A 25,069-nucleotide genomic window follows, 5' to 3' on the forward strand; every position below is an offset into this window, starting at 1 on the left:
GTTTAAAAATCTGCTAAAGTAGTAGCATTCGAAGATTCCCAATTAATTTTGATCGCAGAACTTTTATATTTAAAATTTTTGTATATCAAAACTATTTCATTGAATATAGTTCATATAACAGGATACTTGAAATGCCTTGAAAAAAATATGGCTTCATAATATTTTTTATATCATCTCATTCATTAAGTTTAAAATGGTAAAATATACTACTTATCAGCATTTAATTCATTTTTCAATTGTATTTTTTTTTTGTAAAATCATAAATAAAATCCTGTCCTATGGTTTGTTTAAAGTTAAAAGCGAAATATAACTGAATGGCAAACGCGGGATCGAACATGACGGAAATGCATGGGAGCCTGAAGCATTATACATTGCTCGATCTCTGACATGTTATTAGGTTGGATTGAAGAAATGAACTTTTGATTTTTAATTTGTAAAAGCGTGGAAAAGTTACTTTTTGGTGTATATAAGATAAATTAAAAATGTTAATAAGATAATATGAAAAATGTTGGAGTACATCTTGAGGTGCCACAAGGATGTTAACCCACTTTGTTTTAGCTTTTTCAAAGATTTTTGCATGTCACAATGGTGAAATAAAAATTTTTAAATAGGCTTTACAATTTGAATAAAAAAATATAAACACAGTTTTACTATTGCATTGGTATGGCATCCAGGACTCCGAGTCATCATCGGAGCGGATGTTAGTGAAGGGAGGAGGAGATTTGTCTGCGTGTGGTGTCAAGCTCAAACCTGGTGTCAGGTCCGCAACTTTGGCGAGTTCAATTGAGTTGGCATCTCCGCTGCGCCTTTATGTAAGTTATTAAGGTAAGTGATTTGTGAGTTTGTGTACTTGTGTGCTTTGTTCTGAGTAAAAATGGCTCACACTAAAAGACAAAGCAAATGTCGAAATTTAGTGATTTGTTTGAAGTTGAACTGTCAACTTACGAATCTGTTATGAAGTGCTACTGTTATATCAGACATAGCCTCAAAATTGCTTCACAGAAGGATCCTTCTGTAAGTGAAATATGTAACACTTTCAAAGAATTTCTGGAAGAATGTTTTAAAAAGGGGCGGGAGGTTCAATTACATCATTTTCAAGCCATGAGATCATGTCGATGTAATCCTTTTGCATCAAACTTTATGGACGTGGTGTCAGGAGGTTTAAAGTTCCAAACTTTAAACCTCCTGACACCACGTCTACTTTATGTTCTTGCTTTTAAAGTCCGTCGTAAACCAAATTCTAGCTGAATTTTACGTTTATCATTCATCATGTACAAAAGGATATTTTCTAGGGCTGCAAAGTACCCATTTCTTTGAATAATCGGGTCTATAACGTTCTTGAATTCGTCATAGAGATATCTTGAATATGAGATAAGGTTAAACAGATATTTGGAACCATAAGTATATGGTTTTAACTTAATATTAGTTTTGGTTTGGTTTAGTTATATTAACGTCCCGTTTGAAGCAGCACTAGGGCTATTTTGGGACGGACCTCGTAATTTCAAACCGCGGTCAGATGACGAGGACGACACCTAAGCTGGCACCCCCCTCTCCATACCACACCACAGCGGAAGGACGTTTGGCCAGGATGGATTTAACGGGCAACAGACCCCCTTACACGACGGTTCTTCGGTGAAATCGGGTTTCGAACCTGAAACCTTAACTTAATATTAAACCACACAAACAAATGCACTTTCACAATGCATTCAGGCTGTGGTGGTCTGGTGGTAAGGTTTCAGGTTCGAGGTCCGATTCCACCAAAGAGCCAAGGTTTAAACGGGTTTGGTGCACGTTAAATCCGTCGGGCCAAACGGCCTCCCTCTGACGTCGTGGGGAAATTTGGAGAGGGGGTGCCAGTTAAGGCGCCATCCACGTCATCTGAACATGGTTCAAATTTCGAGTCCATCCCACAATAGCTTTAGTGCTGCTTTAAAACGGGACGTTAATATAAATAAACTAAACTAAGCTCCAGAAAGGAATAAATTTCTTAATCTACAGCATTGTCCCTCATTTCAGAATTTTTTTCGCATCAAAAATGTTTAATTTTTGTTTTTTTAATAAATAATGAACTGTAAAAAAAACATAATTCCTGAGTTATTTCACAGAGAAAAAAAATTTCACGAGTCAAAAATCTGAAAGAAAATGAAAAAATATATACTGACAAGAAAAAAAAATCTAATTTCAGGGCTACAGGAACTTTAAACTTTTACTTTTTGAAATTTTTTATAGTTTATTTGTTAGCTGATACTATTTTGAAAATTTTAAAGTAATGCCCATGTGTGTGCGTTAATTAGTTAAAAAGATATAATTAAAAACGTGGAAGTTGACTTTTCACTCATTAACGTGAAGGTCAGTGGCGTTTGGTTACGTATTCGTAAAAAGAAAAAATTAAGGATATTTTTAATTTAAAGTCATTTTTCTCAATACTATATTTTCATAGTTTGCTCGCAATGGTTCATCGTATCAATATGAGATTTTACAATCAGGCTTATATACATATAATACAGGAAATAAAGCAATAATAAATAAAGCAACATTAAAGCAATATTATGTATATATTTTTTTTTCAATGCTTGCTAATATGCAAAAAAGTTTTTGTAAGTGTTGTTTTAACAACATAAAAATTAAATCTATTAAAATATTTATTACTTTGCATAATTATCATGTTATGTTCTTTGGGAATAAATTGGTGTAACATTTGTTAATATAAGTTGCTTATTTTCTGAAAATCTTCGCGCGCCAGCAAATTCTGTCTTCGGTAATTTTTACGGAACCTTTTTGGCACATATATTTTAATTAATGAAAATGATTTCACCTTATATTTATGAAAAAGATCATAATTATAAGATTAAATGTCTTATAAAATTGTGGTAAAAAAGAAAATTAATTAAAAAAATGTTTTCCTGATGTTAAGGAAAGTCGCATTTGAACAACTTTCAAGGTCTATTTTAGCTTTTAAAGGTCCCTTAGCCCTTTAAATAGTTTTCTAATTATAGTTAAATTTGAATGATTGTTTTTTCAAAACAAATTATGTTATGTTTAATTTTTGTCAGCAATGTTAAACAATCTAACATCTCTAAATATTCTGACGGAAAGTAATTTCGAAATTCCCAAAGCTTTTATGTATAATACTACTACTATGGTAAAAGAAAGAAACGGGAAACTTCATTTTAAAATTTTATTTATTAAAAATCCTTTAAATAACTTTTATACATGTATTTTTAAAATTATTTAAACACCTGCAACTTCCAAGGTTTGATTTCATATTATAGACTTGAAAAGAGTTTATTTTTAATGAATTTAGTTTAGTTACATTAACGTCCCGTTTTTAAAGCAACACTGGGTCTATTTTTGGACGGACCTCATGATTTTGAACGTCAGATGACGACGACACCTGAGCTGGCCCTCTCTAGTAACTTCCACTACACCACACCAGTGGGACGGCGTTTGGGCCCAACGTACTCAAGCATTTAACGTGCACTAGGCCTGTGTACACAACGGTTCTTTAGTGGAATCGGGTCTCGAACCTGAAAACCCTGCGGTTCCGAAGCCGAGTCCTTACTACCAGGCCTTTATTTTTAATGAGATAATATTTAAAATTTTATAGATTTCCCAAAATGGCGAATATAATTGTGTGTTAATTTTTTTTCCTGCAATAATATTTGTGATGCAAAAACATTTGAAATGAATTGGAAAAAAGTATTTACAGATAGCTGTTTATCAAAAACAAGAATGTTTCTGTGTCATAAAATATTTTCAAAAAAGTAAAGACCAAATAAAAAAAATCCTGCTAATTTTGACTTTTTTAAAAATTATCGCGATATTGAATTTATGAATTTCTGTCAACTAATTAGAATATCAGTCCAGAATATTAATTAAGTATTTGGCAATTTTTTGATGAACCCATTTGTCGAAAACGACTTCTGTTATGGAAGGATTACACATGTATTTCGTATCACAGTAGCTCGCCTTCTCAAATTATCATTCCAAAGTTTTGACGGGAATTTAATTCATTCCGCAATTTAAACTTTAAATTCTTGTGACTTGGTAAAGTGCTATTTTTTTTTCTTTTCATTTCTGAAGTTGATTGTTTGGATATATTTGTATTTTTGATATTTGTATTTAATAATATTTACTTTTATTTTATTTTGTGCATTGCCCAAGTGTATTTTGTTATTATTTTTATATTATACTATTGCATCTGACAACCAGTTTTATTTTTGATGTCTTTGAATTTCTATTTTTGTGAATTTCAAGGTTATTATAGAGGAATTCTGTAAACAAGGCCGCACTGCGTTGCAGACATAATTTTCTGTCGCTTTTATTTATGTGTCATACTCTTCTGAAATGTCAAAATAAACTTTTGTGTGAGCAAGAACTCCTGCCTTTTAGTCCAAAGCGACTTCTCAGTCTTCAAAATTTTTGTTTAGAGTCTATTGATTGATTGATGTAATAAAAGAAAGTTCTCCGTGAACACAGATGGGATTCCATGTTAAAGAATTCATGTCAAGCTTCGCGAATTGAAAAACAACAACAACATCTGCAGATGCAAACTGTGGCCGAAGATATTTATTCTGATGAAAATAAAATAAATATTAGCTATAAATTGCAAAATTTAGTTTTATATCTGTATTCCCGATACATTTTGATTGGAATGGAATTGCGGGTTGTGACTCATTACACGGCTCATTAGTAATGTAAGTATTCTGAATAAAGTAGATTGAAGTGTCAAAATAAAGAATGTTAATAATTGTATTTCTATTTCAAAATAATGCAGTGCATATATATACAGATGTAATAGAATCTATAATAGAAAAAGCCTGCGAAAGTTGTAACGCCGGGTGGAGTTAAAGATGTATGATTGGTCTGCATTATTATTGAATGCGCAAATCACAATTTCTGTTGCGGAATCAGGCAGCTCAGACAAGTTTGATTTTACTGATTTACTGATATATGAATTGCTGTTGTTGTTTCTGATGGCACTTGCCATGGACAAGCCCGCTGATTTCGAAATCAGTGATTTTAAGCCGTGAGGGAGCGTCTCTTGTTTTTAGTAGCGCCAACTAGAGACAAGAGTACGATTTTGCTACTCACGCATCACATTCGCTTGCACAGCCCCTGTTCACAGATAGAATAGATGAAGAACAACAATTCCCGAACCGGGACTCGAAGCCAGAACGACCAGATCACGGGGAAGACGCGCTACCCCATGCCAGGACGCCGGCTAATGCATGAATAAAAATAAGTTATGCGATCATAAACTTCAGATTTCATTTACATTCACCAGCTGTTAAAGTCACTGAACTGATGTCTGCATCTTGTTATTTTTCTCTGACCTTTTGTTATTTTATGTTTATTCTCATTCATTTTATTCTTAATTCTTGGCAAATTCAAAGTTATTGCTTTCTTTCAGAATTTTTTAATTTTATAATTCTCATTGCATTTTTTTCTATTAGTGGATTACTATTAGTTTCAATGCAATTTTAGAGACTGTTTTTTTTATTTAAATGTGAATGTACATTATGGATATATGAATAGAAAAAAAATTATATTTATCTAAAAAAAACTTTAATGCATAAAATTCTTGCCATTATAGTTTACTTTTTTAAGCTACTACATATTTACATCTAAAGAGTTTTAAAAGTAATAGTTTTTTTTTCCTTAACCCTTTAAAGGGCCATTTTTTCTGTCATATTTTGTTAAAATATTTTTAGGCTTGAAATTGGAATAAGGAAAGGGATTCATTTAGCTTATTAGATAAATGTAATTTGATTCATGAATTAATTTGGTTAATTAATAACGAAGTAACAAATCAAGACACATCATTTTGTCTGAGATAAAGAATTGAAGCATCTAAGTTTCTGACTTACTAAAAAAATGTGTCAGAACTTAAGCCAACCTACATAATTTCGTACAAAGATTGATAAATTTGGTGGGAAGCATAAAAACTCTGGGGGCTATTATTATATTTCAGCGCTTACGAAACGCATTCAAAAATGTCATTTTTATTCACAGGTGTTTCTATTATTTTGATAACCACCTGTACGCCAGTACACTCACATGAATACAATGAGTCGAACGAGCGACAATCTAGATAGATAAAGTTTTGAATTTTTTTACAAAGAGACCAGGCAGTCAGATAATGTCTCAAATCACCCGACCGTCTTCAACTTGGACACGAAGCATATCCCTCGCTTTAAGGCATGATACGGCATAATATCATCTTGCATGAAGACAATTGTTTCTTAATAATCACGTTTTTGTTAGGCAAGTCTGTATTGAAGCCGTAAAAATTCACAGTAAAAGGCTCACGTTATAGAACACTTTTAGGCACTCGGAAAGTTTTCTGCTCAAAGAAAACAGCCAATAATGAAAACAACAGTAATGTAATCAGAAAACTTAGGTTACTCATACTCAAAATTAGGATGTGTAATGCCCCATATACGATATATCTTAGTGTTCAACGCATACTGTAAAATCCACGTTAACCCTTTAAAGGGCCGTTTTTTTCTAGTCATATTATGTTAAAATATTTTTAGACTTGAAATTAGAATAAGAAAAGAAATTCATTTAGCTTATTATTTAATTTATTTAATTAATTAATTTGGTTCATTAATAATTAAGTAACAAATCAAGACACATCATTTTGTCTGAGATAAAGAACTGAAGCATCTAAGTTTCTGACTTACTAAAAAAATGTGTCAGAACTTATGCCAACCTACATAATTTTATACAAAGATTGATAAATTTGGTGGGAAGCATACTTCCCACGACCCTAGAAAGGGTATAAGATTCTCTATAGTAACATTCATTAGTTAATCTATGATAATCTGATCTAAAGCATTATTAACAGGTTAATATCCTACTTATACGGATATCTTTTCGAAAATAATTAATTTTTAAAATATTGATGCCAAGAATCAGGATCTTCATTCCATTTAAAGGAATGAAAAATATTTCATGGTCCAGTGTTTTTGAATGTTTATGCAATTATATTTATTTTAATAGATACTAAACCGCGCATTAAAGGAGTATAATATAGGGAATACTTTAAATTATTTAGTCCAAGCAATATACTGCTCTAATAACATTCCGTAAGCAAAATATATGGTAATTTTCAACACATCGTTGATGTTACAGATTTCACCGGTTTATTCTATTACGCCTATATCTACCTGAAATATGATAACGCAGGATATGATAATTTCCAAGAAGTTAAAAAATTTAATTTTTACAAAAAATTAGTTGTATTAAAATGAATTAATTTTATCAGCTTAGTTAAAATTAATTTCCTTCATTAAATCAATCCTCCCATCATTAATAGACTTTAAAAAAAGATTAAAGCATATTCTAGCAAAGATTAAAAAGCACCAATTTGATCCAACGATCCATGATATCTAATGGAATCCCATTAACCGTAGGAAGTGGAATCCCGATAAAAAAATAAAATATATAAAAAGAAAAATAATTTTATTCAACAAGTCGAGATTAAATCAATTCTAATTTAAAAATCCATTAACACGCCATTCCATTAACAAAGGGAAGAAGGCCTTTTAAATTCTTAAAGCATATTATAGTTTATGATTATCAAGGGAATATTATGAGCTTTAAACAATTAAAAAAAAAAACCCACCGAATCTTAAAAAGCTTTTTCAGCTAGCTTTTAAACCTAAAAATAAAACGATCAACATTTTCCAAACACAGGCTAACTTTAAAGTCCACCACGCTCCCAAACTCTCTCTTCGAGTTAGTTACCGTAGCAACTAGAGACTTGGATCTTCCTCTCCGCTAATCTTTCGACAACAGCAGCTCCCCCAAGCGACCACCAACTCCGGACAACCCCTCCACGGAACAGTTTGCCTCGGAAGCTCCGTAAGCGCGCTAATAGACAGTCGCCGCGGAAAAAAAGAGCGCATTCTTGTTACACAAATGAAAATGATACCGATTTGGCTAAGAAATATCTTACTTCTATGCATTTACAAATGACGAATTGGCGTGCGTAGAATTGGCGAATTTGCAAAATAATGCACTTTTAGAATTGGAATTGTAAGTAGTTAAAACTTTTTGCTTCGCTTCATTCAAAGTAAAATAGATTTTTTTTCGCGATATTTTTGCGTTTAGTTCGTTCTTGATTGAAAAATACATCTGCACAAAAACATGAAACTCTGGTGAATACATTGAACTCAGTTGCAAAATTGCGGCGGATCATTCAGTTGAATTTTTTTAAAAACATATGGATAAAGTTATTGCAACATTTTGGTAATAATTTTATTGCTGTTAAACTTCCTCGACAATGCTTCAAGATTTCTTTGGTATTTATGGAAAAACTTTTGATGTTTAAAAATTTCTAATAACTAAAAACTGTTCTGTGTGTTAAATTTACTATTATTCCATATTTTAGTATTTTAATGTTTCCAAATCTTATATGATATTTAAAAATATTTTAAAGTATGCATTTATCAAAGCTTTTATGAAATGTTATTAATGTATTAAAGTTGTAAAATTAATTAGATAATTATTTTGAATTGTTGAGTGTTAAATTTAAAACTATTTATGCGATATCGCACATGAAAATTTAAGCAATTTAAAATAGCATTGCTCAGGTGAATGTTATTTATAGTTGAGTTAATTATCAATTATATTTGTCAAAAAAGTATAAAAATCATTTTTCTATTAATTAAAAATTAATAATAGCTTTTATTAAAAACAAATAAAGCATTTGACTTTCGTCTTTAGTTTACTATTTTTCTGTTTCAATATTTAATCCTTTCTTTCGGCTGAATTGGATAGCGTTTAAAAAATAAATACTTTTTCGAAAATTACAGTTTTAAATAACTTTCTAACTGAAGTATAAAATAATACTGTTTAAAATGGCCGAATTATGATGTAAAATATTCTTAAATATTGATGTTATTATTATGATATGTAAAATAAACGAGCTGTTATTCCATCAGTTGTTATTACTGACACGAGCAAATCAAAAAATATTATAAAATATCTTATAGTAGAAATATACTTTATATATTATTAGCATAATATTCACTCACCAGCCGAAGAAAGGACAATTATCCATTGACATTTTAGATAAATATTTAAGGTAATTTATAATTGCAATCTGAATTATGGCAATCTGAATTATTTTTATAATTCTGATAACGAAACTGTAATTATGATGGACAAACTATTTAGCAACATCGACGAAAAGTTTTCATAGAGAATCTATCACTTCTCTGCAGAATATATCAGAAATATTGCAAATTCTTGAACTCTACTTGCCTCCTGATCTTCCGTCACCAACAGAAGTCAAGAACTCACAACTATTCAATCTGCTGCTCTCTTTTGCAATCTGAAGACTATATATAGTATAAAACTCAAAAGCGATTCACTCTGAAGATAAAAACAGAAAGGCACCCATTAAGAAAGGAACTGACATTACCGTTTTCTTCACCATGTCCTCGAAGAAGAGCTCTCCACCAGGATGGTTGAAGCACCCCTTTTTTCGCCACTCCACGTCTTCTTAGACAGTCCTCCTTAGCACCTGTGTCTTGAAGAAAAACGCGTGGGAGTCTCCGATATGATTGGTCAGCGATCAGTGGACGCGCAGTCTAAGACCACTTTGGATGGGACGAAGTTAGAGGAGAACACCCACGTTCATGTGGAGCCCATATCCAATGGATTCAGGTGAGTTAATGGTTATGCATTTTTTCCCTGTAGTTTAGAAATAGTTATTTAGTTAAGTGTACAACAGTATATCTGTGATAAATGGGATTTCCAATCGATTGATTGCCATAAATGGCATGGTATACACTTAATATGATATGGTTCAAAGACTTACCTTGTATAAACTTGTTACAAGCCATCTTAGCTAGTGCTTTTTACCTGATTTTCTATTCTTTATTTTATTAATCATTTTTTTATCCACTAAATATGTGACATTCTATTACTGTCCATCAGTTGTTAAAAGTAAGCTATTATTTGTACAAAGCAGTAATGAAAAGCATTTAGTAATCTTGTACTATCCAAGACCAAATACTGATATTTTGTAAATCATTTGATCGCTTGTCTTCAATAAGACTTTTATCATTTTAGTATCAAAGCACCTGTGTCTATTCTAAATATCTGAAAAAATTGTGAAACGTTCTTTTTCGGTTTTTAGAGGTAGTATTTAATCGTTTGAGGGGCAGAGGGGGAATATCGTCTGGAAGAGGAAGGAATCACCCCTACTCCTTAAAAATAGTTTTTGTATCATTTTACCACGTAATTATTTTAGTGGATATCTTAATGTTTATTTTATATAAAAAAAATTGTTGTGTCAATGAAAATTAATAAGAATGCATTAAAATGTATTATTCATGTTTTTCCAGTTGATGGCAATTTTTTATTTTTTTATTTGGAATGCAAGGAAATATTTTTTTGAATAAATGTTTATTCCAAAAACCGAGCACAAACACACACACACACAGACACACATTTAAAGTTTAAACGAATATATTTAAAACAAATTTACTTATCAAAAATGTAATTTCTTAGTCAGTTATCGAAAGTGAAAAAAGTGGGATAAAGATGTTCTAACTTTCCATCAAAGATTTATAGGCCGGTAGGAGGCAGCACATGCATTTGATGTTTGCTCCTTGAATGAATATTATTATTAATTTAAATCAGCTTTTTTTATATAAATTGTTAATGGATTTAATATAAACTGCGATTAACAAGTACAATTAAAAATAATATTGTTTTTATAGCGCAGAAAAGCAAATATATTCAAATATGGTATTTAAAAAGATAATTAACCTGAATTTATTTTGTGTAGAAATGCTGAAATGAAATAAAAATTCTCTCTTTCCTGTAAAACTAAGTTATTCGCTTTCATTCGTTTCTTTTTCAACAGAATATATCAGGATTTATACGAATGACTGAGCTCCTCTTTCAGTTTTAGCTTTTCAATTCCCACTGTATATTGTAAATTAAAATTGGGTTGTCATTTATAATAAATATCTTTAATTAATTTCGTTATCAATTAATTCAAGGGAAAGACTGATTTACTTTTCTTAATGGTGTAATTAAAAACTAGAAAGGTATTTTCACTAACGTGCTTTGTTGAACAAGTGTCCTCTATCGGGCACTTGTTTATAGTATATGTGTTGGAACTAAATAATTGGAAGCATATTTATTGAAAACGATTCTTGAGTCGGCAAAAGATTGGGAAATCTTTCAAATGAGGTGATATCAATCAAAATATTATAAAAGAGTACAAAATTTAACCCTTTTCTGAACGATTTTTTGTGTGTGGAATAAATCAGGATGATATAATTCATGCTCTAGATTAAAGAACAAAATGTTTAAAAAAATCCTAGCATCATTATATAATAGAAAATAATTAAAAAGCAGTATGAAGGAAATATCCATCATCATGCAAATTTGCATGTTAAGCTCAGTACAAAATGAATAAAAAAATAATATATCTTTGTATCGTTTTAATTCCTGATGATAATTAAAAAATAATTATTATTCTTATTTAAACACAAATTAATTCCACATTTACTGCATGAAGTTGTAGAATACCCTTTGCATTTAGAATATTTGCACCCGATTCTACCTACTTTTGGCCAATTTTCAATATTTCTCTCTTCTAAATTTCTCTACAAAAATAACATGAAATAAACATTTAGTAAAAACATTTTTGTCATGCATTAGAAGTGAAACAACTGCATATTGATGTATATTTCTGTCACTTGGTTTTGGGAAGATTATTTGGAGTATTCGATATAAATTGCACAGAAAATAACCGAAACACACACAAAAAAAACCCTTATTCCCTTCATTATTATTTTTATTAACAAAAATCTCAGATTAGCTATAATTTTTTTTCAAGAAATCACACTTTGCTTAAAACCACACCAAACAGCGGAATAACAAGTTTAAACTCAATATAATGAGTATGGCATTTGATTTTTTTTTGATAGCTTTGTTCCGTATTACGCAATAGTCTCGAAAAAAGTTGCCAGCAACAACGAATTTACGAATTACAATTTGAGTACAATTTCTTATTAACTAAATATTATGATGAAAATTTCCATCATCGTGCAAAGAAGGGTTAAGTGCTGATATTGGGAAAATCTTTCTGAAACAATTCCAAATACACGTACATCTTAGACATTTGCAAAAAAATGGGTTAAATATTCACTATTATATTTCCGATATAAACGAGAAATGAGAAGCACATTAGGGTCAAAGGCAATATTCAAGTTCCCCGAGGTGAGCGATGCATACTTCTTCCTACCCCTTGTAGCAAATTAAAATAAAAAAAATTCATTTCAATCGTAATCCTACGTAATCAAAAGTATAATTAATGAACAATATTAAACCTTGCACGCCCGTAATTTAACATAATAAGATTTATAGGTTAGCATACTATCTAGAAATTTTGTTATGCGACAATCATTAAGTCTGAATGCAATGATCCATTGGATCTAGAACAATCAAATATGACATGTGATCATTCCTAGGGTAGTCGGTGTTTATTAAGAAGGAAGAAACAAAACAAAAAATAATAAATAAATTTATTTAAGAAATTGTTTTTATCGTCTGTCCTCATTTAATAAGGAGGACATTATCTTACAAAGCTATTTTTATGCCATTTTAAAATTTAAAAAAAAACTTTTTAGTTATATTAAATTTATTACCTTAAGAATTATTTTTTTAAAAAAAATAATAAATTTTGGAAATTAATTTTAATTATGGATTCATTTATTTTAGCTTCATACATGAATGATTATATTTTTATAACATTTTACAATTTTTTAAAAAATTACTTTTTAGTGATATCAAATGCAATACCTTAAAGTTCATTAAAAAAATAATGCATGTTTGAAATTAATTTTAGTCACGGATTCATTTATTTTAGTTTCACACTTGAACAACTGCATTTTTATAACATTTTAAAATAAAAAAAATAACTTTTTAGTGATATCAAATTTATTACCTTAAAGTACATTTTTTAAAAATATTTAATACATTTTTGAAATTAATCTTAATCATGGATTCATTAATTTTAGTTTCACACATGAATAGCTAAATTTTCATAACATTTTAGAATAAAAAAATAACTTTTTAGTGATATCAAATTCATTACCTTAAGGTACATTAAAAAAAATTTAATACATTTTCGAAATTAATTTTAGTCATCGAGTAATTAATTTTAGCCATGCACATGAATTCTACAAATAAATTTCAGTCGAAGCTCGAATATCCTTTCATGTCCCTATTTGTTGCTAGAGAATTTTATCAATTTTATTGTTTTCTCAAATCTTTCTTTCGAATGCTTTTGTCAATTTTAAAATTAATGATAAAAATTACTTTATTTCTTTATTTAAAACTTAATTCTACTAATTTCAGAATTTTCATTTCACCATAATATTAACATTTAGAGTTTTCATGTTGATCTTCAGATGACGTTCTGCATTCATTTCGAACCAAAGTAGCACAGAATGTTCCACAATATTATACAATATTGTCCTATATTATATTATTCAATTTTCAACAATATTGGGGATATTGGTTAATATTATACAATCTACTGGGAAGCAAATTCTTAATAGAGAAATAATATCAGAAACATTACTATGATACGATATTTCACAGTCGAAATATAAATTTTCTTTGATATACCATTTAGATTATTCAATAAATCAAATTTCTTTGATTTTCTTTCAAAAATGATGCAATAAAATTCAAAATAATTTTATAATATTTTACTATCGCAGTAAATGGATTTATACGAAATTTCGAAAAAAAGGAAAAGATAGAATAATTGCAGTTTGAAAATGTAATGTGATTTTGGGTTACTGTTAATTAAGCAGTTTATATTTTCTGGTTTGATTTGCAGAGTTACTCATATTTTTCTTTTCCTATTTTTTATTTATAAAATAAAAAAATAATTTTGTAATAAAATTCATTAAAAAATTGTTAATTAACACAAAGAAATATAAAATTTGAATCTTTAATAAGAAACATCATAATATGATAAAAATTCCATTTATTAATTTATTCCAGGCTATATCAACCACAATGTGTACACAAAAAATATTTTAATTATCATGGCAACATCATGAGTGTATATACAGGGAATAGCAAAAAGGATTATTAAAAAGGTAAATTTAGAAAAAATATTGAAATTTAAAAATTGTATACGGAATTGAGATTGACATTATAGAAAAGATAATGAATTTTGTCTAAACGTAGAACTGATGTTTTTGTATTAATGTGTTTCGAAGCTTTAAAAAAAGGTTAAAAATTAAATTAAATTAATTGAAATCAAGTAAAATTTCGGAAAAGCCTCCTTAGTTAGCATCTATTACCAAAAAAAAAAAGCCAAATAGGGTAGCTCTAGGTCTAACGGTCTGTACTAGAAACGTTTTGAACAATACATGTATCATGTATCTCGCCTCAGGGAATTTGCTGACGATATCCAGCTCATAAGCATTATAATGTTACCGGATAGACTGAAACAATTATATGATGTCCTGTCAATAATTATATGATATTCATATATTATTTTACTTAAATTATTAAATAAGATGTATAATGTGAACAGAAATGTGTAAAAAGCGGTAGCGTAAATGGAAATTAATACTTAGAATTTTTATCTGTTTCCCGATAATGCTTCGAATTACTGTATTTATTTTATGTTAAAAAGCAAAAAGTAAAAGCTAGTTTTATCATTATTAATTTTTATCTTTTTTTTCTTTTCCTTTTCCGATAACGAACTTAACTATTTTTATTAGACTATTTATTTGTACACTATAAAGTAAAAACGGCTTTTGCTGTTATTTATTTTATGCTTCTTTTTTTTTTGAATTTCTTGATAATATAAAGAATTTTTGTATTTATTTCTATGTCAAAAAGTAATAGCGACTTTTACCTCCAGTTATTTTTTCCCCTCTTGGCATTCTACGACAATGCGTAGAACTATTACGTTTATTTCTATTTAAAAAAAAACTAAAAACGACTTTTGTTGCCTTTTTTATGCTTTATCATTTCTGGTTTTTATATTTCCCGATAAAGCCTGGCACTTTTGAATTCATTTCTATGTCAAAAAATAATAGTAACTTTACCACCAGTTACTTTATTCCTTTTTTTCCTTCTTGGCATTCTACGATAATGCATAGAATTATTACGTTTATTTCTATGTTTAAAAACTAAAAACGACTTTTAGTACCTTTTTTTTATATTTTATCATTTCTTGTTTTTAACATTTACCGATGATGCATGGCACTTTTGAATTTATTTCTATGTCAAAAAGTAATACTGACTTTACCTCTTATTTTATTCCTTTTTTTCCTTCTTGGCATTCTACGATAATTCACAGAACTATTAGGTTTATTTTTATGTTTAAAAACTAAAAACGACTTTTGTTCCCTTTTTTTATATTTTATCATTTCTTGTTTTTAACATTTACCAATGATGCATGGCATTTTTGAATTTATTTCTATGTCAAAAAGTAATAGTGACTTTACCTCCAGTTACTTTATTCTTTTTTTCCCCTATTGGCATTCTGCGACAATGCATAGAACTATTACGTTTATTTCTATTTTAAAAAAACTAAAAACGACTATTGTTGCCTTTTTTTATATTTTATCATTTCTTGTTTTTATATTTCCCGATAAAGCAGGGCACTTTTGAATTTATTTCTATGTCAAAAAGTAATAGTGACTTTACCTCCATTTACTTTATTCCTTTTTTTCCTTCTTGGCATTCTACGATAATTCACAGAACTATTAGGTTTATTTTTATGCTTTAAGAAATAAAAGTTACTTTTGCTCCAGTTATTTTATTCCTTTTCTTTTTCCTTCGTGGCATTTCACTTAATGCATAAAATTATTAGGTTTATTGCTACGTTAAAAAATAAAAACAACTTTTGCTCCCTTTTATTTTATTCCTTATCATTTTTTATCTTTTTATAATTTTCTGATAATATATAGAACTGTTGAATTTACTTGTATATTAAAAAATAAAGACGATTTTATTGATGAACTAGAAAACAAAATTTAATAAGAATTTTGCTTGACTTAAAAATTGATATTTTTTAAAATTCAATATTCCTAATTTCGAATGGTTTCTTTCATAAAACCATTTGAATTTGGTTATAAATGCATTCTGTGAGAAATAACATTATTTTCATATTTCTATAATTTAGATTTTAAGGCTTTATTACATCTATAAATACGATTTTCTCTATCTCCAAATTTTGGGAGTTTCTTTTTAAAAAATTCCATATACTAAAATCTAATGAATATTTTTTTGTCCATATTTGGTACAAAAAATTCTAAATATGTTCTATAGTTCTTGAGAGACCGAAAAAACAATTTGATCGTTTAGAAAAATTCTGTTTTCATTGTAATATTTCCCAATGAAGAAAAAAAATTTAAGACTTCATGTTATTTATCATTTGAATACTAATATTTAAATATTGAATAGAAATATAGCTTATGTTTTGGTCCGGGAGCTAGGCAAGATCCCTCTTAAGTATCTACTAGTTTTTGAATACATCATTTAATAAATTTCTAAACAAAAAAAATTGTTAGAAATTTGTCAATATATTTTTGCTTTTATAATGCCTATATTTGTTGTGTATATTTTTTTCTTATTTTCAGCAAAAAGATCCATTTTTTTCCTTTTAAGATATTTTGCTATTAATTTATTTATTTTGGTTTCATAGATATTTTTTTTTCAAACAAAATACAAGATATTTTTCAATACAAAAATCATAAAATTTATTTATTTTACTACTTTAAAAAAAAACATTTCATTTCGAGGTTTTTCATAAAACTTAATGTGCTAAAAAGAACCCGAAATCAATAAACTTTAGATTAAAAAATAAAATATTTTATTTTATTTAACTTTTTACGGAATTTTTGATGCACAGGGTTTGAAAAGAATATGTAAAGAATAAACTTCATAATTCGTTTAGTTCTATTATAAATTTAATTTATATCTTTGGTTAAGTATCTAAATTAAGTATTTAGGGTAAAAACTACATTTTTTAAAGACTGTATCAGTAACATAATTTCAAGATAGGCGCTTATTTTGTAAATAAAGCACAAAAAAAAAAATCCTTTTTGGTTTTTTTGAAACAAAATTTTAATTATCCAATCCATACAGAAAAATAGAATTTTTTAAATTTTTTTCCTAATTTATTAACTTTTTGTTGATTTATTGATTGAATAATTTTCTTTGATTACCTTAAGGAATCTAATTTCTTTTAAATAGTACCTGAGAAAATCTTTTTCTATCACGATTATTTCTTTTCAAATCTCTTCGATCAAATTCTTCCGATTTTGTATGTAATAGTCTGCTAGTTTTAGGAACTTCCTATAGTAACAATTGTAATTATCTTCAAAGAAATTTGAAATTAAAAGAACACATATTTATATACAATTATCTAATGGTAATTTCCGCCAGAAGATATGGGAATAGTGAGAGGTAATTTCTATGGTAATAGTGAGAGATAATTTCTATTGTAATAGTGAGGGAATGGGAATAGTGAGAGGTAATTTCTATGGTAATAGTGAGAGATAATTTCTATTGTAATAGTGAGGGAATGGGAATAGTGAGAGGTAATTTCTATGGTAATAGTGAGAGATAATTTCTATTGTAATAGTGAGGGAATGGGAATAGTGAGAGGTAATTTCTATGGTAATAGTGAGAGATAATTTCTATTGTAATAGTGAGGGAATGGGAATAGTGAGAGGTAATTTCTATGGTAATAGTGAGAGATAATTTCTATTGTAATAGTGAGGGAATGGGAATAGTGAGAGGTAATTTCTAAATCAGTGGGAATGACCTCCCCAAAACTTTCTCACATACGCTCTAATAAAAGTGTTAGCCAAGAGAACGCCTTGCATGGCATTGGCGTGCAATAGTTACAAAATAGGAACCTTTGGTCTGAATTTAGAAACTTTACTCAATCTATCGTGTCATTCTTGGCTAATTATTTGGCAATTAATCCCTGGAATGCTGTTAATAGTATAAAAAATTGAATTAATGTGTTAGAAGCATTTTTCTAAACCCTCTGAAGCAAAAGATTTGACACAGAACCACTTACTAAATTTGATATATTTAAGTCAGTGCGCGTTTGAGTTATAACGTTTACAAGTTTCAAAACAGCACAGACTGACAGACAATCAACACCTAATTGGATTCAGCTCGAAATTCGGTAGGTATATAGAATATAGATGTTAATTCTTCGTACCGAATTTCATCCAGCTAGTTCTCTTCGTTTTGTAGTTATCGTGTTAACTTATATTCGAACAGCCTGACAGATAGACTTCCTTTGAAGGATTTTGCTCAAAATTTGATATAAATCTACAAATTTGATGTAAAGATCGTATACTAAATTTCAAAGGTCTAGCTCAAAGTGGTTTTGAGTTATCTTTGTCACAGAAAGACAAACGGACATTTTCCAAAAATGTGTTTTTCTAAATCGAGTAGGTCTAAAACGTGGAGATTCGTCAAAATCTCGAATTCGAATTTTTTTGTCGATTACTGTATTTTCTCTACACTGCGTATACGAAAATGTAAAAGAAAAATAATATGATTTTTAATGAATTTGTATTATTTAATGCATTGAAAACTAACAAGTTGAGGATGAGATAGCGTACTTTATTCATTGAATAAAAAAGTAAAATCTTCTGAAATACTTAATAAAATCTTAAAAAAGTAAATAATTTTTTTTCCGAAACTCAAGTTCCGAAGTACTCAAATAGAAATTCGAAATGATAAAAAAATTCTCCACCTTCCGGACTCTTCCGAGTCCGAAAATACATTTTTCGAATTATTTATGTTTGTCTCATGATAACTCAAAAGCTCTTTTAACTTGATGAATAAAATTTGGTATTTAGTTTGCTCTCCTAATTTGTGGTTTTTCTTCTTATTTTGAAAGGAATTTCTCCCCTCAAAAATGTCTCTTTTTGTCAATCAAAGAAAAAAAAAAGCTTGAATACGATATCTGGAAAAGAGCTAGATAAATAAAATGTCTTATATAATTTTAAAATCTTAAATGCAAATTTATATCAGATTTCAAATTAAATTAATTTACGAGATCACTATCTGTCTGTTTTTATATTATCCTTCATAAAATACGATAACTAAAAAAAATCATGATACTGATGAATGAAATTGGGTATTGGGTATTGGAATTGGGTTTATCATCCTGTTACCCAAATTAAATTAATTAAAGTAAAATTAAATTAATAATCTGTTAAATTTTGGCCTCATTTGTTTGAAAAAAAAAGTCGTCCAAAATGCATACTTACCTTTTCCCATTATGCTACGAGCCGCAAAACACTCTCATGCTGGGCTCTGAAAATAAAAATCGGAGTATTCGCAGCCCAGACAACCTTCCTGGAAATCCCCAATTAATATGGTAGAAAAGAGAATAACACCTTTATTACGGTGTGATAAAGGTTTTTGGAAGACCTCACTAGCTTCACTTTTATGCTCCACCTTAAAACTATCTTTTCCTTTTTAAGAATCATGAAGTGTCATATCCATTCATCAGATTTCCACGAAGTTGTTCATCGAAGCATTCATCTAATTCATATTTAGCTATGTTTATGAATACAGAACGATCAGGAAATAGAAGAAATTTATCATCCTGAATATTCATGCAAAATAATGAAAATAGTCCTGAAAATAATTCATCAAGTATTCTACAATGCAACGAAGAGCCGATGCATTATTTATTTTGACAACGCAGTACTCATATATTCGTAGGGATGAATGCGTCGATTCATTATTTCAGGATCAGTATGAAGTGTAGATATGACAAATATTGCAACAATTTATTTTTATGATTCATGAACTTGTTCACTTTCGTTCCTAGAAGAGCCTGGGCGTCGCCGGATCATAAATCAATCACGGATAACAAAAAGACAGATTGACAACGATAGATGCTGCTGTAATAAATGAAGTCCGTTACTTTTGTAACACTTGATTGACAGGAATAACTAGTATTCATTATTATACTGAATTAAAAGTTCGTTTTAAAAATGTGTTTGATAGAGATTATAGATCTTTAAATGACATATTCCATATTCGTTACCTGAGAGGATCAGTGAGAACGGACACTTGTTTCTGTGGGATTTTGATTCATTCGCTATGGGAATTATTCCATAAAACCATATTATTTCTCCTGACTTTTAATTATAAGAGCGTAAATAAGGATTACATTTTATTTTTGAATAATAGGCTCTATAATGGATCCTTTCCTAGGTGCTATGTGGAATTTTCTCCCATACCATTTTTAACTCTGCAAAGCTAATATAACTCAGATTAAATGTTATTTTGTATGTTTGGCTTTTATTTTGTCTTAAGTCTTTAGCGAATTAGGATGCGCGAGGATAGAACCTGTGACCTTGTGGTTCGCAGTCCAGTAACATGACCATTATGCAAAAGCAATAGCTCGTTTAGCGTAGTTGTAATATGCTATTCACCACAAGTCTTCAGTTTTCCTTAATTGTTTCATTTCCAATCTCAGTGATTCTAATTTGTCTATCCATTGCGGTTAACCCTTTCAGGGCTGGGAGGCCTCTATCCTAGACGCACGCACGGGACAGAGCGCACGCGAAAGGAATCATCCCACAGGATGGGGGTTTTGAGACGCTAAGCCTAACTTTGAATAAAAAAATCACAAAAAAAGTTTAAGTCCTAACGTCGGTATTTTTGGTACCTTTTTAGATTATTAGTTCATTCATAATACGAGCACATTTTTCCTCTGACAAATCGTGTTTTTTTTGTCATAATAAACCGAAACCAAGGCTTTAAATAATAAATAGAGAATAAATAGAGGTAAATAGAATAAATAGGTAATAAAAAGAGAAATGCGTGAAATGTATCCGAAAGCTACGCCAAATGCAATAGAACTGACGGTAAAACCCAAAGACACTAGTTACAATTACACAAAAAAAAAAAAAAAGAAGAAGAAGAAAAAAATTCTGAGGGAGACCAAAAACGCAATTGATTCTATCAATCTGTGGGAGTGGAGAATTACACAACCCAACTCTGTTTATTTACTTGACTCTTCCCCCCCCCCCTCATAACAGCTGATGAGTAAAATACCAAAGTCAGGCTGAATATGAGCTAACTGAAAGTTAGGATGCTAAAACTTTGTTCATTTCAAGAACAATGAACAGAGGGTGCCATCTAGTGGTCTTTAAAAATTGTTCCAGTTTAAAATGTACGTATGCATCACCGTCCCAGGAGTTCAATTTCCAGAAATGCACGGGTGGTACGCCCAATTGTGAGAGACGTTCGTTGGTGATGCATATATGACGAACCCATCGCGAAAGAATTTTAAAGAGCAACTGAGGATGTGCAAAAGTGCTTAGCACTAATCATTAGGTAGCTCATATACTGAAGATCAGTGCTTGTACTGATCCTAGGCAGTGCATATTATAAGGATTATTTTAGCAAAATTGCAAATCTAGCTTCATATATTTTTTTTAATTCTCTATGTATAAATTCCTTGTGTGCCACAAGGCGTACAGATGTAAGTCAGTACCCAATTGACAGTAGAATATTCAAATATAAGGACATAGATACATATGCAAAGAAAAATGGGATAAACAAGTAAATACACAAGTACAAACAAAAATGAAACAAAATTGTTCACATACTAACAGAAACATGCAGTAGATGATATAAAACAATTGAAGGAGTATGATCAAATAAAAATAAAATATTCAAAATACAAATTCAAAAGTTATATGCAAATATATGTAGGCAAACACACTGAAATAAAGTTTAAATAAAACGGGTAAAAATACTATTGATATATGTACAAAAGGAAATGAAAGATGATTTGTTCTGTTCAAAGGCAGATAAATGAGGAGGCCAAGCTATATTGTTCTTTAGAAGGCAGTTTCTGAGTTTACTTATTTTCGGAATAAATTTGGAGCATTCAAATAACAAATGCTTGGCATCCTGGACTAACCCACTGAAGCACGAACACTTATCAGACTGCGACGAATTAAAGCGTTTTAAATATGCTTTAAAGTTTCCATGTCCAGTCAGAAATTAATTTGACTCAAAGTAGTTAGCCTTTAAGCGTCTCTGTATGGATGGATAGCTTCATATTTGAAGGCATTTTAAACTTAGAATAACATTAAGGATTTTTTAAAAACTTTTTACTCCTTGTCTACGAAGTATAAGCCAAAATTTCCATGTTCGATAATTTGACGAATCTCGGCATTTCAGACCTTTCTGAGTCCGTAAAACTCTTTTTTGATATTATGTCTGTCTGCCACTTTGATAGAAATCACTGAAATTTGTTATACACAGTGACGATCAAATTTGTCAATTTCTATCAAATTTTGAACGAAATCCATTCCCATGGCGTATTGCTGTTCGTTTACAAATGAACGATATAGCTCCAAAATGCAAGGAGCTAGGAAGATAAAAATTGGTATACAGATTTAACATGTAAAATACAGATTCATATAAAATTTTGAAGCAAATCTGTCAAAGAATTGACTACTTGGCAGCCTGTCTTTCACATGCGTGTAAACTGAATAACTCATAAGCAGAATGGCTTAAAAAAATGAAATTCAGTACAGCTTTTTGTGTCAAATTTTAGTGCCAAAAAAGTGAGCAAAAACGAATTTCATTGCATAGGCTCGATTCACGCCGATGATTTATATTCTTAAATATCATTCACAAATACCATGAGAGATATTTGCGGCCATACCTGAAGTTCTCATTTTTATGCGGGATAATATCTTTATTGAAGAGTTTGAAATAAACTTTCAGGAGATCACCGGGTAATTTCGTTATGCATTCGTTTCACCCATGTTGTACATTGATAGTGGTAGTTACGAAGCAAACAGCTAGCTAGGTAGGTAAAATTTGGTACACAGACTTAGCCTCTAAAGTTCGGTACTTATGAAATTTGGAACCCAACTAAATTCGTTGGAAGGTTGACCGTCTATCTATCTGTATTTTCGCATTACGTAAATGCATTAACACATAAAATAAATGAAATTCAGCATGTTGTCTTGTAACAACAATTTGTTATTTCGTGTCAAGTTCTAGTCTCATATGGGAACACAGAAAATGCATTCAACTGCATATTCGCAAAACAGATCTAACAAAAAAGTTAGATTCAAGCCGAAGGCACATATTTCCAGGCTAAACATTCTCTAATCCCATCAAAGGCGTTTGTAATCTTACCCTAAGTCCACAATTTTATGGGGAGGAAAAGTGATAAGACATTTATTGGAGACCATGTTAGAAAGTTTCTTGAAGAACACTTTTGCTGGTTATTTGAGAAAATAGATGGAAATACTTGTTTATATTTTTATCATATTTTTATCATATAATACATTTCAATGATTCGTAATAAACTGTACACAGGTTCACATCATTATTCCATTCGATATTTATAAACATTGTTATAACCGATGGAGAATAATGAAACAGATAAAAACTTGATCACTTGAACTTATTAGAATGCTATTATTCACAGAATTCATAATTCAGAGAATTTGCACATTTATATAAATTTATTTATTAGAAATAACTTTTCAATTGACTTCTATATGCCCATCCTCAGTTCAATGCTTACGTGGCGTCTATTCCGTCTAACAGGAAATCCACCATTAGCCTTGGTACAAATGCGTTTCAAACAATGTTAATTAATAAATAACAAGCAAAAAATTCAGGCGATGAATATAAAATTATTTTCATACATTATCTACTGTCTTTGCAATTAATATGTATTTAGTTTGTGCATCTTAAAGCTTATGTATTCCCTTCGAGATCTACGAGCTTGTGTATTCCCTTCAAGTAGATCTACGAGATTGTGTATTCACTTCGAGTAGATCTACGAGCTTGTGTTTTCCTTGATTGGGTGGGCAGCCACTGATGTGTCTGAACATTATGTTCGGTAGAATGGGATAACTTCCCAGCGCATCTTTAAAGGTTGCAGTCCTCTTGGTAGAATAGTGTTTCCTTATTGTCTGGCGCTGTCTTTGCAATTAATATGTATTTAGTTTGTGCATCTTAAAGCTTATGTATTCCCTCCGAGATCTACGAGCTTGTGTATTCCCTTCAAGTAGATCTACGAGATTGTGTATTCACTTCGAGTAGATCTACGAGCTTGTGTTTTCCTTGATTGGGTGGGCAGCCACTGATGTGTCTGAACATTATGTTCGGTAGAATGGGATAACTTCCCAGCGCATCTTTAAAGGTTGCAGTCCTCTTGGTAGAATAGTGTTTCCTTATTGTCTGGAGCTATCTTTGCAATTAATATGTATTTAGTTTGTGCATCTTAAAGCTTATGTATTCCCTTCGAGATCTACGAGCTTGTGTATTCCCTTCAAGTAGATCTACGAGATTGTGTATTCACTTCGAGTAGATCTACGAGATTGTGTTTTCCTTGATTGGGTGGGCAGCCACTGATGTGTCTGAACATTATGTTCGGTAGAATGGGATAACTTCCCAGCGCATCTTTAAAGGTTGCAGTCCTCTTGGTGGAATAGTGTTTCCTTATTGTCTGGAGCTGTCTTTGCAATTAATATGTATTTAGTTTGTGCATCTTAAAGCTTATGTATTCCCTTCGAGATCTACGAGCTTGTGTATTCCCTTCAAGTAGATCTACGAGATTGTGTATTCACTTCGAGTAGACCTACGAGCTTGTGTTTTCCTTGATTGGGTGGGCAGCCACTGATGTGTCTGAACATTATGTTCGGTAGAATGGGATAACTTCCCAGCGCATCTTTAAAGGTTGCAGTCCTCTTGGTGGAATAGTGTTTCCTTATTGTCTGGAGCTGTCTTTGCAATTAATATGTATTTAGTTTGTGCATCTTAAAGCTTATGTATTCCCTTCGAGATCTACGAGCTTGTGTATTCCCTTCAAGTAGATCTACGTGATTGTGTATTCACTTCGAGTAGATCTACGAGCTTGTGTATTCCCTTCAAGTAGATCTACGAGATTGTGTATTCATTTCGAGTAGATCTACGAGCTTGTGTTTTCTTTGATTGGGTGGGCAGTCACTGATGTGTCTGAACATTA

The 25,069-nt window shown here is 30.2% G+C and overlaps 1 protein-coding gene across 5 annotated transcripts in view; it reads left to right on the forward strand.

The window, feature by feature from the left end:
• The first annotated feature begins 4,614 nt into the window (after positions 1-4,614).
• LOC129975690 (endothelin-converting enzyme 1-like) overlaps positions 4,615-25,069 on the forward strand; it is a 333,428-nt gene continuing 312,973 nt past the window's right edge. Inside the window, exons 1-2 of one of the 5 annotated variants that reach the window (XM_056088819.1) lie at positions 4,615-4,697; positions 9,237-9,681. In XM_056088819.1, the coding sequence (XP_055944794.1) occupies positions 9,575-9,681 (107 nt within the window). In that variant the 5' untranslated portion in view covers positions 4,615-4,697; positions 9,237-9,574. Of the gene's footprint in view, positions 4,698-7,851; positions 8,047-8,897; positions 9,682-25,069 lie in introns of those variants that run through there. The other 4 variants (XM_056088818.1, XM_056088820.1, XM_056088817.1 and 1 more) reach the window with 4 other exon arrangements.

The sequence above is a fragment of the Argiope bruennichi genome, chromosome 7 (genome assembly GCF_947563725.1).
Source record: "Argiope bruennichi chromosome 7, qqArgBrue1.1, whole genome shotgun sequence".
Taxonomy (NCBI): Eukaryota; Metazoa; Arthropoda; class Arachnida; order Araneae; family Araneidae; genus Argiope; species Argiope bruennichi.